General features: G+C 45.1%; 2 protein-coding genes across 2 annotated transcripts; one reads left to right on the forward strand and one right to left on the reverse strand.

The window, feature by feature from the left end:
* The first annotated feature begins 900 nt into the window (after positions 1 to 900).
* On the forward strand, positions 901 to 1,505 carry LOC147986273 (uncharacterized). The gene is made up of 2 exons (XM_087540015.1): positions 901 to 1,172; positions 1,304 to 1,505. Exons 1-2 carry the CDS (start codon positions 901 to 903, stop codon positions 1,503 to 1,505), a joined length of 474 nt encoding a protein of 157 aa, XP_087396141.1.
* A 980-nt stretch (positions 1,506 to 2,485) lies between these two features.
* Positions 2,486 to 6,431, reverse strand: LOC147986274 (protein FAR1-RELATED SEQUENCE 5-like). The gene is made up of 4 exons (XM_087541941.1): positions 6,404 to 6,431; positions 5,905 to 6,021; positions 3,929 to 5,639; positions 2,486 to 3,215 (listed from the first exon to the last, which is right to left on the reverse strand). The coding sequence occupies exons 1-4, from the start codon at positions 6,429 to 6,431 to the stop codon at positions 2,486 to 2,488; spliced, it is 2,586 nt and encodes an 861-aa protein (XP_087398067.1).
* Positions 6,432 to 17,781: the final 11,350 nt, after the last annotated feature.

The raw sequence follows: 17,781 nt of genomic DNA on the forward strand, positions 1-17,781 counted from the left end.
TGGTTCTGTGAGGCAGCAGAGGGTAGTTCACCCACCTCCCACGGAAGACTACGAGCCCGAATTCAGGGCCACTAAGGAACAGACCCAGCTGTACGATATCGTCAAGCGGTTTGGAAATGCGAGGGCCAGCAGCAAGCACATGAAGGAGCTGAAAGCGTAAATGACCACACCCCATAATCTCTCATTTTGCTTTGCTCCTTTTTTACATTCATCTTCTTCGTACTTTCTATACATGATCCGCTTACGTTTTAGTTCTTTCATATTTTTTTTACTTAGTAGGCATGATTATTCCATGTCATTTCGTTTTCATACAGCTTATGTTTGGACAGAACCAAAGTCATTCAATGCGGAGCGACGTACGTTGAGCTGGGTGATCTTGCCGAGTCCGTGAGGCCAAACGGTAAAATGTCGATGAATGTAGTTGCATGCGGGATCGACTACATCAACAATCACACCGATGTGTGTGCCGACAAGATAATCATGCATTACAGTGTGACCTGCAAAATATGGGATGGTGACTTCCACCACAAAATCTTGAGGAAGAATTTTGCTCAACACGGTGAATTCAAGCTCACACTGAAGAATATGTGAGTACTCCTTCCCTGTCTGCAATGTTTTTTTCACATGGTGTGGTTTTTTGCCATCATCTGCACTTGTGTTTATGTGGCAGATGTTTTCATGTGGCAACAGCTGCCGTGCACACTGACTTCTTGATTTTTGCATCCCGTGCAAACTATGTGGCAACTTGATAGTAAAATACACGGCACATTTTGTTCATACATGGACGGCAACTTTCTTTCAACTACCCCCACCCATAACCAAACATTCTACGTGATTCTAATTTTTTTGTCCCTCTGCTGTTCTTTATGTGAACTCTGCTTCTCATTTCTTCACTTTTAAATGCAGGTCATGTTCCCCATGTTCCAGGAGCTTGCACCACATGACCCACACGACAAGTGTGGTCACCACTATGTGATCTGTCTTGACCTGAAGAACCAACGTTTTGAGGTGCTTGATTCAATCCGTTCGGAAGCTGATGCATACCTTACTACGCATGCCGAATTCTTCATTAACAACCTCAAAGAGACATGGAACCGTCACTACGAACATTCAAAGGTCCAGATCAGGCATTTCCCGACTGAGTATGTGGCGACTGCGAAGCAAGGGAACACGTAATTTCTTCCTTCCTTCATGTGCCATTTACATCAATCCAACCCCTCTTTTGTTGTCACATCTGAATTGAAGTCTATCTTTGTTACGACTATCCTTTTTGTGTGTTCACCTGACTCTTTTCCTCGTGCAGGACGGACTGTGGCTTTCACGCGCTGGAATACTTTGCAAAGTGGGAAGGCAGAATTGTCCCCCCTATCACAGCTGCAACGGTCATTGAGCTTCGGAAAATCTACACATGGAACTGGTTGACGAATGAAGATTTCAACAAGCGGTCCGGAGCACGCGAGTTCGTGGAGGAAGCTGTCAAGAAAGTCATCAAGAAGTACAAGTGATCACGTGGCGTTACACACCGGACGCATACCTTACATTCTGTTGCCGAGGAATGTAAGGTACTATCTCTTTGTTTCTCGTTGAAAACTATGTTTGTGTGCTATGTTATGACTGCAACCCCGCGTAGCCTAACTATGTAGTGGTGGTGTGTGAGCGACATTTGAATAATTTCTGTAATATATGTGTGGATGTGAACCTATTTTAGGCGTTACAGCAGATATGTTTTTATGTTTATCATTATTACAATGGTTTCATCGTTTCTAGCACCGGTTTGCTGTTTCGAATGCGTCTACGATGTTTTAAAAAAGATAGCAAATGTAGTTCATCAGACATGGGTAGTGAAAGTCATCGTCGTTTTTCATTTTGGCTGTTTTGCTTCTTCTTTTTCATCGCTAAGTGCACCGGCTAGCATGGGTAGGTTGATCATGTAGCCACAACCTTTGCTGCAGTTTATGCACGTTACGCTTTTTCCAACTTGTTTCCCATACATTTGCACACAACACACTATGTGTCTCTAAACCGCGTCGTATTGTCATGGAAATATATGCCATGCAAAGTCATTACAAATACCATGGCATATTTTCAGTACAGCTAACATGGCAGATACAGTACAAACAACATGGCAGATCCAGCATAATTAACATGGCAGATACAGTACAACTAACATGGCAGATCCAGTACAACTAAAATGGCAGATCCAGTACAACTAGCATGGCATATTTAGTATAAAACAGCATGTCATATTTAGTATAAAATAGCATGGCAGACCAACTACACATAACATGGCAGATTAACTACACATAACATGGCAGATTAAGTACCCATAACATGGCAACTGCATTTATCCATTCAATGAATTTTCCTTCCACTTCTGATGCCCCTCAAGAGTCATTCTCCCAATTTTTTTTAAAAAAAATTCTCATCATCTAGGATACAAAACAAAATGTCCACAAGGACCATGTCACATCGCCCCAATTTTTGCTCATGGATTGCCCGCCCCTTTCTTCGTTTTCTTGTGTTTTGCTTGGATCTCCAATCCCGACTTGTACCTTATCTCTCTTGGACGACCCTTTGTGATAGAACGGGGTGGGTTCCTGACCTGGGTCTGTGTGCTTGTTGTTCCAGATCCTATCTCTGAGTTTTCAGATGATGGCCCCGTGGATGAAGGCACACTTGATGTGCGGGGGAACCGGTGTAAGGCTTCCTCAGCTTTCCTCTTCTTTATCTCATCAAGCTCTCTTTTCAGTGCCTTCCTGTGTTTTTCTGCGACTCTCGCTGTCTCATCACTCCTGCACGCTTCATCAATTAGCTCAGCATAGTTCTTTGTCAGCACAACGTGCCTCACGGCTTCCATGGTTGACTCAGGTCTCTCGTCACGCACAGCCAGAACTGCGTGTGTTATCTGTGGTGCCAACGTGTCGTCAGCGTCCCAAGTCCATCGCCGCCTTATGAAATGGCGGGGCATCCGTGTCACAGCGTTCATGTCCATTACTTTTAGTATGTGATAGCACACAATGCCGTCCCATTCGAACTTGCAGCATTGGCAGTAGTACTCGCCTTCGCCTATCGAGGCTTTGACGAAGTAGTTCCTTCCTTTGTCCGGGTCTTCAGATTCTAAATCTGACATGCCCAAAATAGAACACACCTTGAACGTATGTTCGTCCACCTGGAAAGCCGTGAACATGCTAGCACGCTTTATTTCTTCCTGGAATCTGCAAGTTTTGTGTGTTTTCTGTTAAACTATCGTGCGCTCTTTTCTTGTACTACCTTATGTTGTCATGGAAATAGAAATACATTTTTTTTGTTTGAAGATGGCAAACATAGTTCATTGAACATGGCAAATATAGTACGTTGAACATGGCAAATGCAGTACACTAGACATGGCAAATGCAGTACACTAGACATGGCAACTGTAGTACACTAGACATGGCAACTGTAGTACATTTTCAATTGGACATCGTCATTTTTCCACACCAACATTCCCCAATGGAAGCACATTGCATAAAACATGGCAACTGCCCTTTTATTTAAACATGGCATCTACAGTTGAGTAAACATGTCAATTGCATTTCAACAAACATGGCAGATGCATTTTATTAAATATGGCAACTGCATTTCGGCATATGTGTCGCCAATATAACATTTTTTCTAGTTGACATTGGCATTTGCATGCCAACATGCCCCAATGGAAGCACAGTGCATTAAACATGGCAACTGAACTTCATTCAACAAGGAAAATGCACCCGAGCAAGCATGGCAAAACAGAATTTTCATTGAACATGGCAACATGCAGCTGAGTAAGCATGGCAAACAGTATTTCATTAAACATGGCAACTGCACATCATGACAACTGCATTGCACTCTATAAGGCACCTACTGACTTGGTGCTTTTTCTGCAAATAAGACTGTAACGCAACTGACTTACTTGTTAAAGATCTTGTTGGTGTATATCTTGCTCATTTGCCTCTCTATCGGTAAATACGTTAGCAATTTTGGCTGCTTTAGTGCCGTGGTCGCTTCTTGCTGTAGCTCAGATCCCAGAATTTTTTGTTGCAAAGCTGTGTACTGCTTGGCAAACTGTAGCAATGAGTTGCCAGGGCTGACGTACCGCTTCAAAACAGCATTGAACCCCTCACTGCGCTGCGTAGTCTGCAGAAAGGGGAAGAAGCACTGCATGAAGTAGGCCGGCACCCAGTACATTCGCTTCTCCCACAGGCTAACAAGAGTCTTGTTGTCTTGGACTTGATGTGTTTCAGTCATGGCCATCCAGCTCCTTTCAAACTCCTTCACCGTCAAGCTGTGGTCCACGCACAGCTCGAATGCCTTGTGCAGCTCTGGACGGTCAGCAAAGAACGGTCCTAGCGTCTCCTCAGCCTTCTTTATAATGTGCCACCTGCAGTGCCTGTGCACTGCCAACGGAAAGACCTCCTCTATGCCTGCACGCATGCTGAAATCTTGGTCTGTTATTATGTTCATCGGAGCAAGTCCATCCATGCACTCCAAGAAGGTCTTGAACAGCCAAACGTACCCATCCGTGTCTTCGTTCCGGACGAGCCCGCAGCCGAACTGCAACGACTGATTGTGGTTATTTATTACTATGAACGGAGTGCATGGCATCTTGTACATATTGGTGAGGTACGTCGCGTCGAATGAAATGCAATCTCGGAAATGTTTGTAGGCTCTCCTTGCAGCACCATCCACCCAATACATGTTCCTGACACGGTCCTCATCATCCAACCTTATCCTGTAGAAGAAATCTGGATCTTCCTTCGCTTTTTCATCGAAGTAGGCCATTGTGGCCTCTATGTCTGCCAACTTGCTCTCTCTACGGTACTTGGCCTGTAGGTTTGTGACGTCAGCTGGTATGTACGGCATGCTACTCAGAGTCCCCTTTTTGCTGTGGATGAGAGATAGTATCTGTACCATTCTTGATGGACCGACGTTACAATCATGTAGCAGCTTTATGAATTGCCTTTCGACGGGGGTGAACCCTCTGTGGGCGGTCAGAAATTTTACCAGGTCGAACTTCTTTATGAGTTGGTGGTTGTGCTCATCAAAATATTCATTGACCACCCACTGTGCTCCATCTACGTTTAGCTTACACCAGACAGGGCACTCAGTCTTGAGAATGATACCTCTCTTTCGTTCCGGAACGACAGGCGCAACACCTTTCCCCTTCTTGTTCCTCCGTGCCTTGTGGCACCTCATCTCACCTCTGCTGTACTCGTTAGTTTTCTTAATTTTCCTATGGTACTCGGTGTTGACCGCAAATCCATGGAACTTTGCATATGTCTGGTAGTATTCCTTTGCTTGTTCGAACGATTTAAATCTTTGCCCAATGTACGGTGGCTGAGGTACCACGATCTCTGATTGCCCACCATCTTCATCCCCTTGTGCGTCATCGTCAGTTTCATCATTCACTTCAGTATCGGCGGCAGTTCCATCTACTTGAGTGTTGCCAGTGCTTGTGTTCAAAGGGGTGCTTGTCGGCATTGCTGGAATGATTGCCATTCCCGACTCTGACTCGAAATTGTTTGCGGCATGATTGTCTGCTGGCTGGTGGAACGCGTCTTCCGTGCGCTCAGAGCTCCCCACCGTAGATGTCCCCGCGCCGCTGTTCAGTGTAGTTGTAGGCCCTGTAATAGAAAAAACAGGTACGAGAGTAAGATTTTTGTTTGGATAACATGTGTATGGCAACGGATCACACCATCTTCGAGTGATTTGGCATGACATCATTTCAAACAGCAAGCTGTGAGTCTGCGCGTGGACATGTATGGCAGCTGTAGCTGTTCAGTCATGGCAGCTACTGTTCAACAAACATGGCAACTATTTGTTTTGCCTACAAATAACTACAAATAACAAATCTAGTGCTGTTTTTTGTGGTTCAGTTTTTTTCCTTACCTTGTTGTGCTGCATTTGACCATCTTGTGTGGTCTGTGACACCATAATGACGTGCTCCACCTGCAATTTGTGAAGCTTGCCACGAGACGTTTGCCGGGTTACCACCAGCGTAATAACCTGTAAGCATAGTAGTGGTTGGTCAATTCATGGCAAATGCAGTTTTGCGCTAGCACGGCAACTGCAGTTGCCCCTGATGTGGCAACTGCAGTTTTACTGGCATGGCAACTGTAGTTGCATCGGTATGGCAACCGCAGTTGTTCCTTCATGGAAACTGCAGTTGCCATGGCATGGCGAATGTAGTTGCACTGGCATGGCAACTGCAGTTGTTCCTCCATGGCAACTGCAGGTGTCCAGGGATGGCAACAACAGTTGTCCAGGGATGAGAAGTGTAGTTTTTAATTCATGGCAACTGCAGATGTCCAGTCATGGCAATTGTAGTTGTCAACTATGCTCCTTCTGCTAATTGAGCATCCGCAACTTCACTTTTTTATGGACTCACCTATGTATGACGTCGATGGCAGGTACATGGGTGCTGCCTGATGCCACGTGCTGCATGAAGGCTCTGCATTTCCACCCGTGATAACTCATGAGCCCTTTTGTCAGTTTTTTTGCATGTTCATTTTTCATGTCCATAGCAGTATGTGCTCTTTTTTCGTTTTGCATTACCTTGATTAGCCATACTAGCTAGTTGAAGTTGGCTGCCCGTACATTTGTCAGTGTTAGCGCCTTGTGACTGAACTTGCCACGGGGGCCCCCTATGAGTGTTTTGGTCGTAAGAACATGCGAAAAAATGACAGTGTATGACATAAGTAGAATGTCATCTTCATCGTTGCGAAGATGGCAATTGTTCTCTTCTTTTGTTATCACGCATCATACCTACGCCTTCATACTATTCTAGTAGTGGCAGCAACGGCCCTGCAGAGATGAGTTGACTGTACTCTGATGCATTCCAAGGGGGCGTTTCTGGCCTTTGAGAACCCCAAGCATCAGCGCCATCTTCGTGATTCATTCTTTCCGTGTCTCGCTTCTTTCCGATGTGTTCTCAATCACTGGATGAACAAGAAGGCATCAACAATTCACAAGAATTGCATTCTTCTGCTGCTTGCACATAGAATATAGGGATGGCAAGCAACAAGTCAAAATAGGTGGCAGCTACTCACAACGAAAGGTGGCAACTGTCGTTATACACAAGTGGCAATTAATTTTTCCCACCCCCTTCATTCCAAAAATTGTCCTTCCTGCCCTTTTTTAGGGATTCCTACTCATCCATTTCATACCCAACTACTTGCGTCAATTAAACTATGAACTTAAGTTAATCTCAAACGTAGTACATGGCAGATCTGGTGTATTCTGCCTGGCAATTGCGAATATACACTGAACCATGCAGTGTTCTACCCCTATAGCATGGACCCAGTACAAGATCGGGAGATTTTCAGCCTTAAGGATGAGAAGGATGAGATCGGGAGATTTCACCTGGTTTTAGATGATCATCTCTGGAGGGCTGGGTTGGAGTGGGGGGCTGGGGGTGGGGAGGGTTGGGGTGTGGTTTGCGGTGGGAGCGCCCTACGGATCTGCCCTGGTTGCCACCAGAGATGGCCGGCGACGGAGGTCGGGGTTCGAAAGGTGGGGGACGATGGCGGCAGACGAGAGAGGGGATGGATCGGAGGCCGGGAACGGCTGGGTCGTGCGGGCAGCGGGTCGTCTGGCCCAGACGGGGCAGTGCGGGCGGGGTTGCCACACACCGAACGTGCGGGCCATGCTTTTGTGCGCGCGGACGTGGTCGTGCGGGCCGGTTCCCGTCCATGCCACACGAGGCGTGCGGGCGGGTTCCCGTCCATGCCACACGTGTGGCAGTTATTCGGACCCTTTTTCTTTGCCATACGCGCTAGACCCTTTTTTTATCGCGATCTGTTAGGAAGGAGTCCTATCAGTCGCTATATTCCTTTTTTTGTGGGGTTGTATCCAGCGAGGGTGGGGGCGGCGAGGCATACGCCCTTGCTTTCACTCCGGTCTCGCGCTTATTGATAGTCTCTCGCATCGTTTGTCCATTGATGAGCGATGACATGCTTATGTGCATTTTCCACGAAAACGGGTACACTGAACCTGCATGCCTGGTTAAATTAAGAGAAAATCGAAATTACCTCCACGTTATTAACCGATGTGTCAATGTGTATGGAGGTCATTTGGTCTGGGTGCTGGTCTTGGAGACTTGCGTGCAACTTGACCAAAGAAGAGCTGCTGCCTAACCGTATATAAACACCTTGCTTTCTTCACGACATGACCACAAAACCCGTTCCAACTAACGCACGACGAATCGCACGCAGATACAATGTATCATGTGCGTGTCAGCGTGGACTTACTATATATCATGTGTACGCTAGTGAAGTGTTACATTCTGATGGATCAACTGAGACAAAATGATCAGTGCCACAACACCTAGTAACTCTACACACGTGGCCTGAACTGAAGGCGAAACGAAGGAACGAGGAACGAACGTACGAGAGATCGAACGGGTTAGGGAATAGTGATGCAGGCGAGGTGCAATGGATGTCCCGTCTGCAACGATGTCATCGTCAATATTAATACTAGTCTATGTGACGGTACGTACCTAGTGTTATGCTACTAGGAAATTCCGATGGCAGACGATGCATGCAAGCATGTTGTGATGATAAGAGAGAAATATACTCCTATATATGTATGTGCCACTGGCAAATGGACGTTAACTCGAGGTCAGGTGCAATGGACTCACGTGCGGCTTGACCGCCATTTGCACTATCATAATTCTTGGTCGCACTCACCTAGCTAACTGGATTCTCGATCACAGCCAGTGGAGTGCAGGGCTGCTACTGCTGCGGCTCGGTGGTGGTTATGCTCTGTTTCTTGGTCTCTTCGCATAGCTGTTTCTGGATTCGATGCCTGTTTGCTCTGCTCGACAACTAATTTAGATCGGATGGAGTACTAATTTAGACACAAATTCAAGCCAAATTAGAGTTAAAAGCAGTCCATAAGTTCATGACATTTGCTGGCACTTGCGGTCAATGTCAAGAAGAAGACAGTACAATACAACAGCCTGAGCTGACCATGTTAGCGTCTCCGAGTGATCCTGGAAAATTCATGGTACCAGTAATATTAACTGGGCTGTAGCTGAGCTAGCTTATTTCATTACGATCAAGTGGAAGCAGCTGAGCAGGTGTTAGTACGCATCAACACCCCACTAGTGATCTATAATTCATTTAGCAGCTAGCTAGTAGGTGGTGTGAGGTGAGTGCGAGGATGAATTATGATACTGCAAATGGAGGTCAAGGCTAACCGCACGTGAGTCAATATGGAGGTCCATTGCACCTGACCTTCACATTCGCTCTCTTTTTGTCTTCTTTTCTTATATCGCGGGGTCACTCTTAATTAATTTGTAAGTGGCATTTAGAATATACTATTATCATCTACTAGTACGTACGTAGCTGTTACCATGCATCGTCTGCCAGTGCCATCTGGAAGTTTCCAAGCAAGCATCATAGGTCGTCGTTAGGCTGGCAATGCATTGCACCTCGCCATGCAGCGCTATTCCTTAGCCGGTTCCATTCCATCCCTCCTACGTACGTTGTTTCGTCCGTTCCTTCGTCCATCTAGCTTCCCATCATTTAGACAATCGCCTGTTTGTTAATTTGCTAGGTAGATAAGTATATGTGTCACCCACACCTTGTCTTCCATCGTGGTCGATTAGAATTTAACACTCCCCTGAGACACACACACACATGGTGCATTGCATCTGCGATTTTTCATGCGGGCGTCAATTGCAACTGGGCTGTCACCGTCCAGAAAGAAAAGGATGAAGTTCATATACGGTTAGGCAGCATGCAGTCCAGATTTGGTCAAGTTCCAGGCAAGTCTACAAGACAGGCATCACAGACCAGATGACAGCACACGTGACATATTGACACGTCGGTTAGTACCGTGGAGGTGATGTAGCTTTTAATAATTTTGAAAATACATGTTATCTACTCCCTTCATTTCTAAATATATAAATCTTTATAGAGATTTCACTATGAACCATATATGAATGTATATAGATGCATTTTAAAGTATAGACTTCAATCATTTTGCTCCGTATGTGGTCTGCATTTGTCTTTCTCCCTTCGTCTAAAACATACAACAAGAATTATGAAACGAAAGGAGTTTGAACTAAAAGCACTAGAAGAATTATGAAACAGAGAAAGTACCAAATTATTCTCACGGAAAATACCTAGTGTGCACACAGTTCTTCCACTTGTCCTGTGGCTAAAAACGTTTGTGTGAGTGTGTGGTGTGCGGCGTGTGTGGTGTCGTCACAACATGCATATGCGTGATGTGACGGGGCGGTCGCATCTCAGTTATTCCATTCTTTTACTCTAGACCCTTTATGTATTCCTGTCCATTGAGCTCTATTTCTTTTTCCAATTCGTGATCAGGTTTCGTGTCTCCAATTAGCGCACGAGCGTGATTGAATCTGGTCCGGAGTCCCCGAGGCATGCCGGAGGAATCGCTAGTGCTAGGTTGACGTATGAATGCATGGATGGTTCAATCAACCCTGGATCCACCAGTGCCGTTAACTAATGGCTGCAGTAGCAGATAGTTATTAAATACGTACTTAATTGGTTCTACAGGTTACACCTTTTAGATTGAATTGTGCCCTCCATGAGTTCAATTTGTTTAAGAGCGTCTGAGTGTGCCATGCTTATATTTTGTACTAGTGTAGTATTCAGATTATGCATGGTACGTAGCCGGAGTGCCTAACCAGGCAGCGTGCAGAGCACCCTGTCACCACTTGGATTTAATTTGGACATCAACTACTGATAATTTACAAAATCGCCGGCCTCCCCCACCCCCGGTGACCTTCAAAAAGAAATATTTATTATGACCTTTTTTTTCAAGCATGTCATTTAAGGGTTATTTGATTTTCAGTCACACCTTGCCACACTTTGCCACACCTAACCTTAGGCAAACTTTATCAAGTTAGGTAAGTGTTTGGTTCTAGCCACACCTAAGACAAGGATTTTTTTTATGAGCAATGAACCCTACATGTTATAGACACAAAAAGTGTGGCAAGATTTTTTTAAGCAAGCCAAAATATGACTAACAATTTAAACAACTCAATTAAGACAAATATGGCAAGTGTGATAAAAATTATATGACAATATATAGTAAAAATAATCACAATCCAAACAGCCCCTAAATGCTAGCTTATCCGCAGTTTGTCTCCGGCCGATTAAGAGTTCAACAAGCATAGGTGACAGTGTCGTCGCAAAGCTAGATGCCTAAAATGCCCTCGCGAAGGAACCTCGGAACTTTCCTTATCCGTTTTCAGACATGACAAGCGTCTACTTCATCTTGACTTTTCCCATTCCATCCAGGACATCCACTTCTTGCATATATACTTCATCTTGACTTTTCCCATGCCATTAAGGTCATACAGTATATCCACTTCTTGCATATATAGTACTTCTCCTGTAAAAAAAATATAAAAACGTTTAAATCACTAGAGATCATTACTCTAGTGATTTAAGAGCATCTACAACCACACTTGATAAATCCGGCCCCTCAAACGTTCGTGAACGCATCCGGGCATGCCCGTGGGCGCATCCGGACGGGCCCTCATATTTTCTTTCATGCATCCACATATCTTAAATCCGCACTCTCAAGTCCATGCAAATACATGCACGTCAACCATGCAACACAATGTCACACATAAATAGCAATTGTTGGTATCAAGCATACATAGCGTTTATATAAAATTTATTTGACGTGACAAACTCAAGCATTGCCTCCTTGGTTGCCATTGTGGATCCACATGTGCTCCACAAGATCATTGAGTAGTTCCGTGTGCACCTGCTAATTTCGAAGATTCTGATGCATCCGCAGAAAGTTCATAAGATGAGCCGCATCTTGATCTTCCGGGGTTTCAACTTGTTCTCCGGGTGCTTCGAAATCATGGGTTTGGGCTACACCATCACCCTCATCCTCGACAATCATATTGTGCAGAATAATGAAACATGTCATCAGCTGCCACAAAGTTTCCGATTTCCACATCATTGCACCGCTCCGCACAATTCCCCAACGAGCTTGAAGCACAACAAATGCCCTCTCCACGTCCTTCATAGCCGCTTCCTGCATTGTTGCAAAGTGGCTCTGTTTATTGCCACGCGGCTCGGATATGGTCTTCACAAACGTTGCCCATTGAGGATAGATATCATCGGCAAGATAGTACCCCATGTTGTAATCTCGCCCGTTGACGGTGTAGTTGCACGGCGGTGATTCCCCATTGCAAAGCCTCCTGAACACCGGATATTGTTGAAGCACGTTGATGTCGTTGTGAGAACCAGGCACTCCAAAAAAAGCATGCAAAATTCATAAGTCATGTGATGTCACCGCTTCTAGTATGATGGTGGCCCCTCTAGTGTGACCTTGATACATTTCCCGCAGACCTTTGGGGCAGTTTTTTCATTGCCAATGCATGCAATCAACTGATCTGAGCATTCCTGGAACCCCCCTTGCCTATCCAATAGCCAACAACTTCTCCGTGTCCTGCGCATTTGGTTCTCTGAGATACTCCGGTCCAAACACCTCCACCACAGCGTGAGCAAATTTGACAATAATCTTGAGGAACATGCTCTCCCCCATCCTGACAATCTCACCAATAGCGTCTGCAGTGGTACCAAGTGCAAGCATTCTCAGAGCATCCGCGCACTTCTGCTTGGCCGAGAAAGAGAGTTGGCCGCAGCAATCCCTTCTTAACTTGAAGTAGTCGTTGTGTGCCTCCACTCCCTCTACAATGCGCAAAAACAATGGTTTTCACATGCGAAAACAGCGACGAATCCATGGATCATCTAGAAAAGCAGGTGTGGGAGTAAAATAGTCATTGCGTAGTAGCTTCCAGACACCCTGTCCTGTCCCGGTTGATCACTCTTCTCTCTTTGATTGATCCCTTGAAGTTGAGAATATGCTCCACTTGCCGGTCCATTTCCTCTTGCATGCTCATAAGCATGATCATGTCCACTTCTTTGTCTGAATCCGACAAATCGAAGAACTCATCTTGAATCATTTGGTCAAGCTCCGTCAGTCCATACTCCTCGTCCGACGAAGCATCAGAATCTATCATGTACCTAACAAAATCACAATAATTTCGGTCGGTCAATGTGTCGAACACATTAAGCGCAAGGTGGAGCCGGAGAGTTGCCGGACGTACCACGGTGGCGTCCGGGCCGGCGACAACGTCCCCCGCGGCGAGGACGGGAGCGCTCTTCCGGAACTGGCGGCGGAGAGCCGGGGAACGGCTGCGGAGAGGGAGCGGCGGCGGAGCTGCGAGCCGGACGGCGCGGAGGAGGAAGAAGAGAGGAGAGAGCAAATGGATCCGGCAGCCCGGGAGAGGGGGATTTGGTACAATTTAGGGTAGGGTGGGGTTGTCGGGTCTGACGTGGCGGGCGTGCCAGGACATGCCCGGGCACCCCCATATTTTGGCTGGATATGGGGGGTGCCGGTCAGCCCGGTCGTTTGAGAACCGTTTGAGAGGCCCGTCTGGGTCAAGAAATCGTGACCAGGCAGCCCGCCTGGGCGTATGAGACGGGTTTAAAAGATCCAGTTGTAGATGCTCTAAACGCTACTACTCTAATGATCTAAACGCTTTTATATTTCTTTACAGAGGGGTACTACATAAAAAGACACAATATGAGGTCACTCATGACCAATTTCCCTTTTGACCAAAAATAGAGTAGAGAACTGGTAGTTCATCAAAGGCACTGTAGGAGAGACCGAAAGCATCCGATCAAACTGATGATACCTACTGCAAGTTTGGTATACTTGTGAAAAGACACTATCTCAAGAGCGTTAAGTTTGAAACTTTGACCTGCATATCCGTGTTTGACTCAGCAAGCATGCATGATGTAAGTGGCCAGGGTATATATGCCGTTGTTTGTTCTACCTAATCTTGCATCTGGCCGCACATTGCAGGACATGCAATCCGCGCGGACATTCAGCTATTCTAAGCCTCGATGGAATAGCTAATCAGTTTTTCTTTTCTTTTCTTTTGAGAAACACTAGGAGGCGCTTCACAAAGAACATTATGCTCCTCATGGCTTATTTTTTATGAATCGGGGATACAACCACCCTCTTAGCCTGTCGAGGGATGGACCCCGAGCAGGCAACAGAACCTGGATCCCTTTTAAAAACATCGAGGCTGGCAACACCTCTCAATCAGGCTTGTACCTGGCCGGCTTCTCGATGCAACTCGGTCAGGTCCCGCAACCCGGCCAAGTCGGTTGGCGCATGCCGGCCGGTTCCGCAAGGCAAACCTCCAGCAACAAACCCGCATGGCTATAGTGCGCCTCCCCCCCTTTACGCCGGCCCTGGTGGGCGCGGCGGCCGTGCCGACCAAGCCCCCGCCTGGGGGCGGGATGGTAATGGGTCGGCTTGGGACGGGTGGAGCTGGTCCAAATTCAACCCATGACCCATCTTCCTACCCTCTGCCCATCCAGTAAATTATTCATGGGCAAAACTTGTGTCCATGTCCAAACCCACTGGATACCCACATACCCATGGAGCTCCATGGGTATAGAAAAGTTAGCATGAAGCCTTCCCAAAGAGCAAATTAACTCATCATCATTCACTCGCAAATGACAACATAAGCTACATGCATAAGTCGGCAACAAGTAATACGATGAGTCCTTAAGTGTGACATACCAGAGGTCGATTCTGCAGCATATAGCTCATGGAACAAGTTGCATATTTCCTGCCATTTTCCATTGATTCGCTCTTTCTACTATCACTGGCATATGGCCCCACATGTCATACAGGTATCCATTGGATATCCATGGAGCACAAACTATAACCATGCCCAACCCGGCTGTTCGTGGGTATCCATATCCATGGATCCATGGGCGAAAATGTGCTCCATACCCTTGCCCAACCGGGTCGGGTATCCATGGGTATCTAGATCCATGGATAAAATTGCCATCCCTACCTGGGGCAGGCGGTGTCTCGGAGGCGCAACCCTGTAGCAAGACGGCACAACCGTCCCATGACGACCACCGAGCGTGTCTGCAGTACCTAGCAGCCAGCCGTACCCGCGCCCGACGGACCCGGCGAGACCTGCACCCGACGAACCCGACGAACCCGGCGCCCCGCTGCCGCTCCAAGACACTGACACCCCAACCCGTGCCCATGTAACATTACCATTGTAACCCTGGGGGTCGGCCTATAAGACCCCCCAGGAGGCCTTCATGCACACATACGTTCACTAGTCGATTCCTTTAGCCATACACATACATCCACCGCACGGAGAAGGAGCAACCTATGCACTGGCTTGCCGTTCCTTCCTCCCCAGAACAACTCTAGGAGCAAGCTTGTATCATCCTCATATAAACCACACTCGGCAGGATTAGGGGTGTTATCTCTCCGGAGAGCCCCGAACCTGGATATGTCTTGAGTCTTCAGCTCGCTCGTACCAACCTAGCCTCTGGAGCCCACCGATTGCATCTTGCCTATCCCTCTTTTTAGCCCCCTGTGGCATCTGCCGTGCGCCCACCACGATAGAGCCATTCGACAACCCAATTTTCTTATGACGAATTTCACTCTGTTTTGATATTTTACGAAGCTCACCTATTTTTTTATAACATCAACGTGTATAGAGGAGGATTGATGGATGCAATACGGAGTCAAGTATTGAAATGAAATTACAAAATTGAGCAATACAACAGGGTAATCTGTGTTGACGCGCCTGGATTGAAATACACTAGAATAATCTTTTTTAAATCAAATATGTCTTGTAGTACTAGGTAAAAAAAGAACATTATTTGTTTATGGTTGCAAAAGCTTTTTCTGCTTAAGTGTGTTTTCATGGGCGGTACTATTATAATTCTCATATGTTTTTCTTTGACATTATCTCTCTTTTACGGTATACAAACCGATGAACTATTTAGTATTAATTTAAGCACTGTTGAGGAAATCGTTAACCGGTAGCTGCTCGGTCGGCTGGTGAGTAGGGGATTAATAGGCTAATCGGCAAGTTAATCGGTCATTTAATCAATTAATCGGATGATTTATCGGGTAATCGGCTACTCGGGGACCCTACGAGTAGGGATTAATCAGCAAGTTAACTGGTTAATTGGATGAATTCTTGAACAGGGAATTTAAGTAGTAATGAATTGGTCTACTCCTGCTCACTTAATGCTTTGGTTCAGTGCTAATTAGTGTAGGGACTAAACAATTTAATGATATATTGTGAAATACTCATAAATATATTTTCATTTATGTTACCTTTACCAAAGCCCAAACAACATAGAACATTATGTTGGGATTATGTTGCTTTTAAAAGTTTACATTGAAACATTTTGTTGACTGGAATCCGTTCAAATGTAGGCAAATCAAAAAGATGTGAAATTCACATTCATTTATTGAGTAGTTACGTTCATGTCTATATAGTATCTTGAAATATCTCTCTAAAGGGGGCTTTGCAATGGTGATAGTCTAATAAATATTGTAGTAGTGATTTTGTAGATTACATTTTGTCTAACTTATTTACAACCAAGATAAATTTTGAAAGTGTATCAGTTGTAAAAAAAGGTGATTTGTCATGGAACCCATCTTCCCTGTCACTCTCTAGTTAGCATATCCCAAAAACTGAGGAAAATAGAAAAGTCATTTCTTCAATATTAATGAGAACTAGGTGATTTTTTTATGGAAATTAATCCTTGTAACAATTGTGTCTAAACAAAACTATCAACTATTTTACAATGAGCCATATCCCTCCATTCTTTGGGAAATTAAGGGTACCGTCTAGATATTATTGACGGATAACACCTCGAGAATAAAAACCTCAAGCAGCCCAGAAATAAGATTGTGTGTAACAGCTTTAACGTGCATTCTGATAAAAACATCTACAACAAGATTAAACAAGAAATGTGATAAAGGATACCTGGCGCATCCACTTAGGCCTCCTTTTTTTCTTGACGAAAAGGTCTATGGCCATATATTAAGTATCATAGGTCGTTACAAAGAAGCCTTCTTTGATTTACAGAAATTTTGTAGGAATTCTATAGGAAAAAAAACTTTTGAGCCCATTGATTTGAAGAAATAGATTCTTATTCATGTGTAGGATTGATTCTTATCTTTCACATCTCAAAGAAAAAAATTAGCTTAGATCTAATGAAAAATTTCATATTCTACAAACCAAATGACATGTCTCTATCTATATGAATTGGAATGTGTGACATCTTATTTGCTATGACTTTTCTATTTCTATAGTAGTATTTCTTTCTATGAACCAAAAAAGAGCTTACTAGTTTCAGAAAGTGATCATTATAGTCATTAACTTGAATACCCACACAACATCACTAATTGTTGTTTATTATGCTCACATGTGACTGCATGCCCGCACATCGGTCACCAACATGTTTGGATTTTCCCCTGGTAACGTCAACACCAAAACTAACAATTTGAATTGAGCCTAGTTCGGATGGTCAGCTTCCTTGTGGTGAAATCAGCCCACCAGGTGACACTGGTGCTCGCACTTTTCTGGACGCCCGTGGTGAATTCGACAATCTCAAGATTATGTGCCGGCTCAGTCTCTCGAAAGTGTCCGTAGTGGTAGGGTGTGTGAGTATGTGTTTATAGAGATGACTGTAGATACATATGTATGAGCATCTGTGTCTGTACTGTGTTATAAAACACATCAAAACTAACAACAACAACAACAACAACAACAATAACAAATATACTGCATTATATTCCCTTTCCATATTAGGAGACAGCCTGGTCTAGAGAAGTACAAGCTTGGCGCCAAAGAGGTTACATGTAGCCTGAGCTACAAAGAAACTTTGTGCAATGTCATGTCATGAGGGTCTCTTAAGA

Source organism: Triticum urartu, chromosome 2A, assembly GCF_056163025.1.
Source record: "Triticum urartu cultivar PI428250 chromosome 2A, HENAU_Tu73, whole genome shotgun sequence".
Lineage (NCBI taxonomy): Eukaryota > Viridiplantae > Streptophyta > Magnoliopsida > Poales > Poaceae > Triticum > Triticum urartu.

Excerpts from the sequence above, each read along its gene's own strand:
- LOC147986273 (XM_087540015.1), top strand. The coding sequence starts at position 901 with ATGCAGGTCATGTTCCCCATGTTCCAGGAGCTTGCACCACATGACCCA. Across the intron at positions 1,173-1,303 it reads ACTGCGAAGCAAGGGAACAC|GACGGACTGTGGCTTTCACG; the intron begins GTAATTTCTTCC and ends TTCCTCGTGCAG.
- LOC147986274 (XM_087541941.1), bottom strand. The coding sequence starts at position 6,431 with ATGTACCTGCCATCGACGTCATACATAG. Across the intron at positions 6,022-6,403 it reads GCCATCGACGTCATACATAG|GTTATTACGCTGGTGGTAAC; the intron begins GTGAGTCCATAA and ends CTATGCTTACAG. Across the intron at positions 5,640-5,904 it reads GTCAAATGCAGCACAACAAG|GGCCTACAACTACACTGAAC; the intron begins GTAAGGAAAAAA and ends TTTCTATTACAG.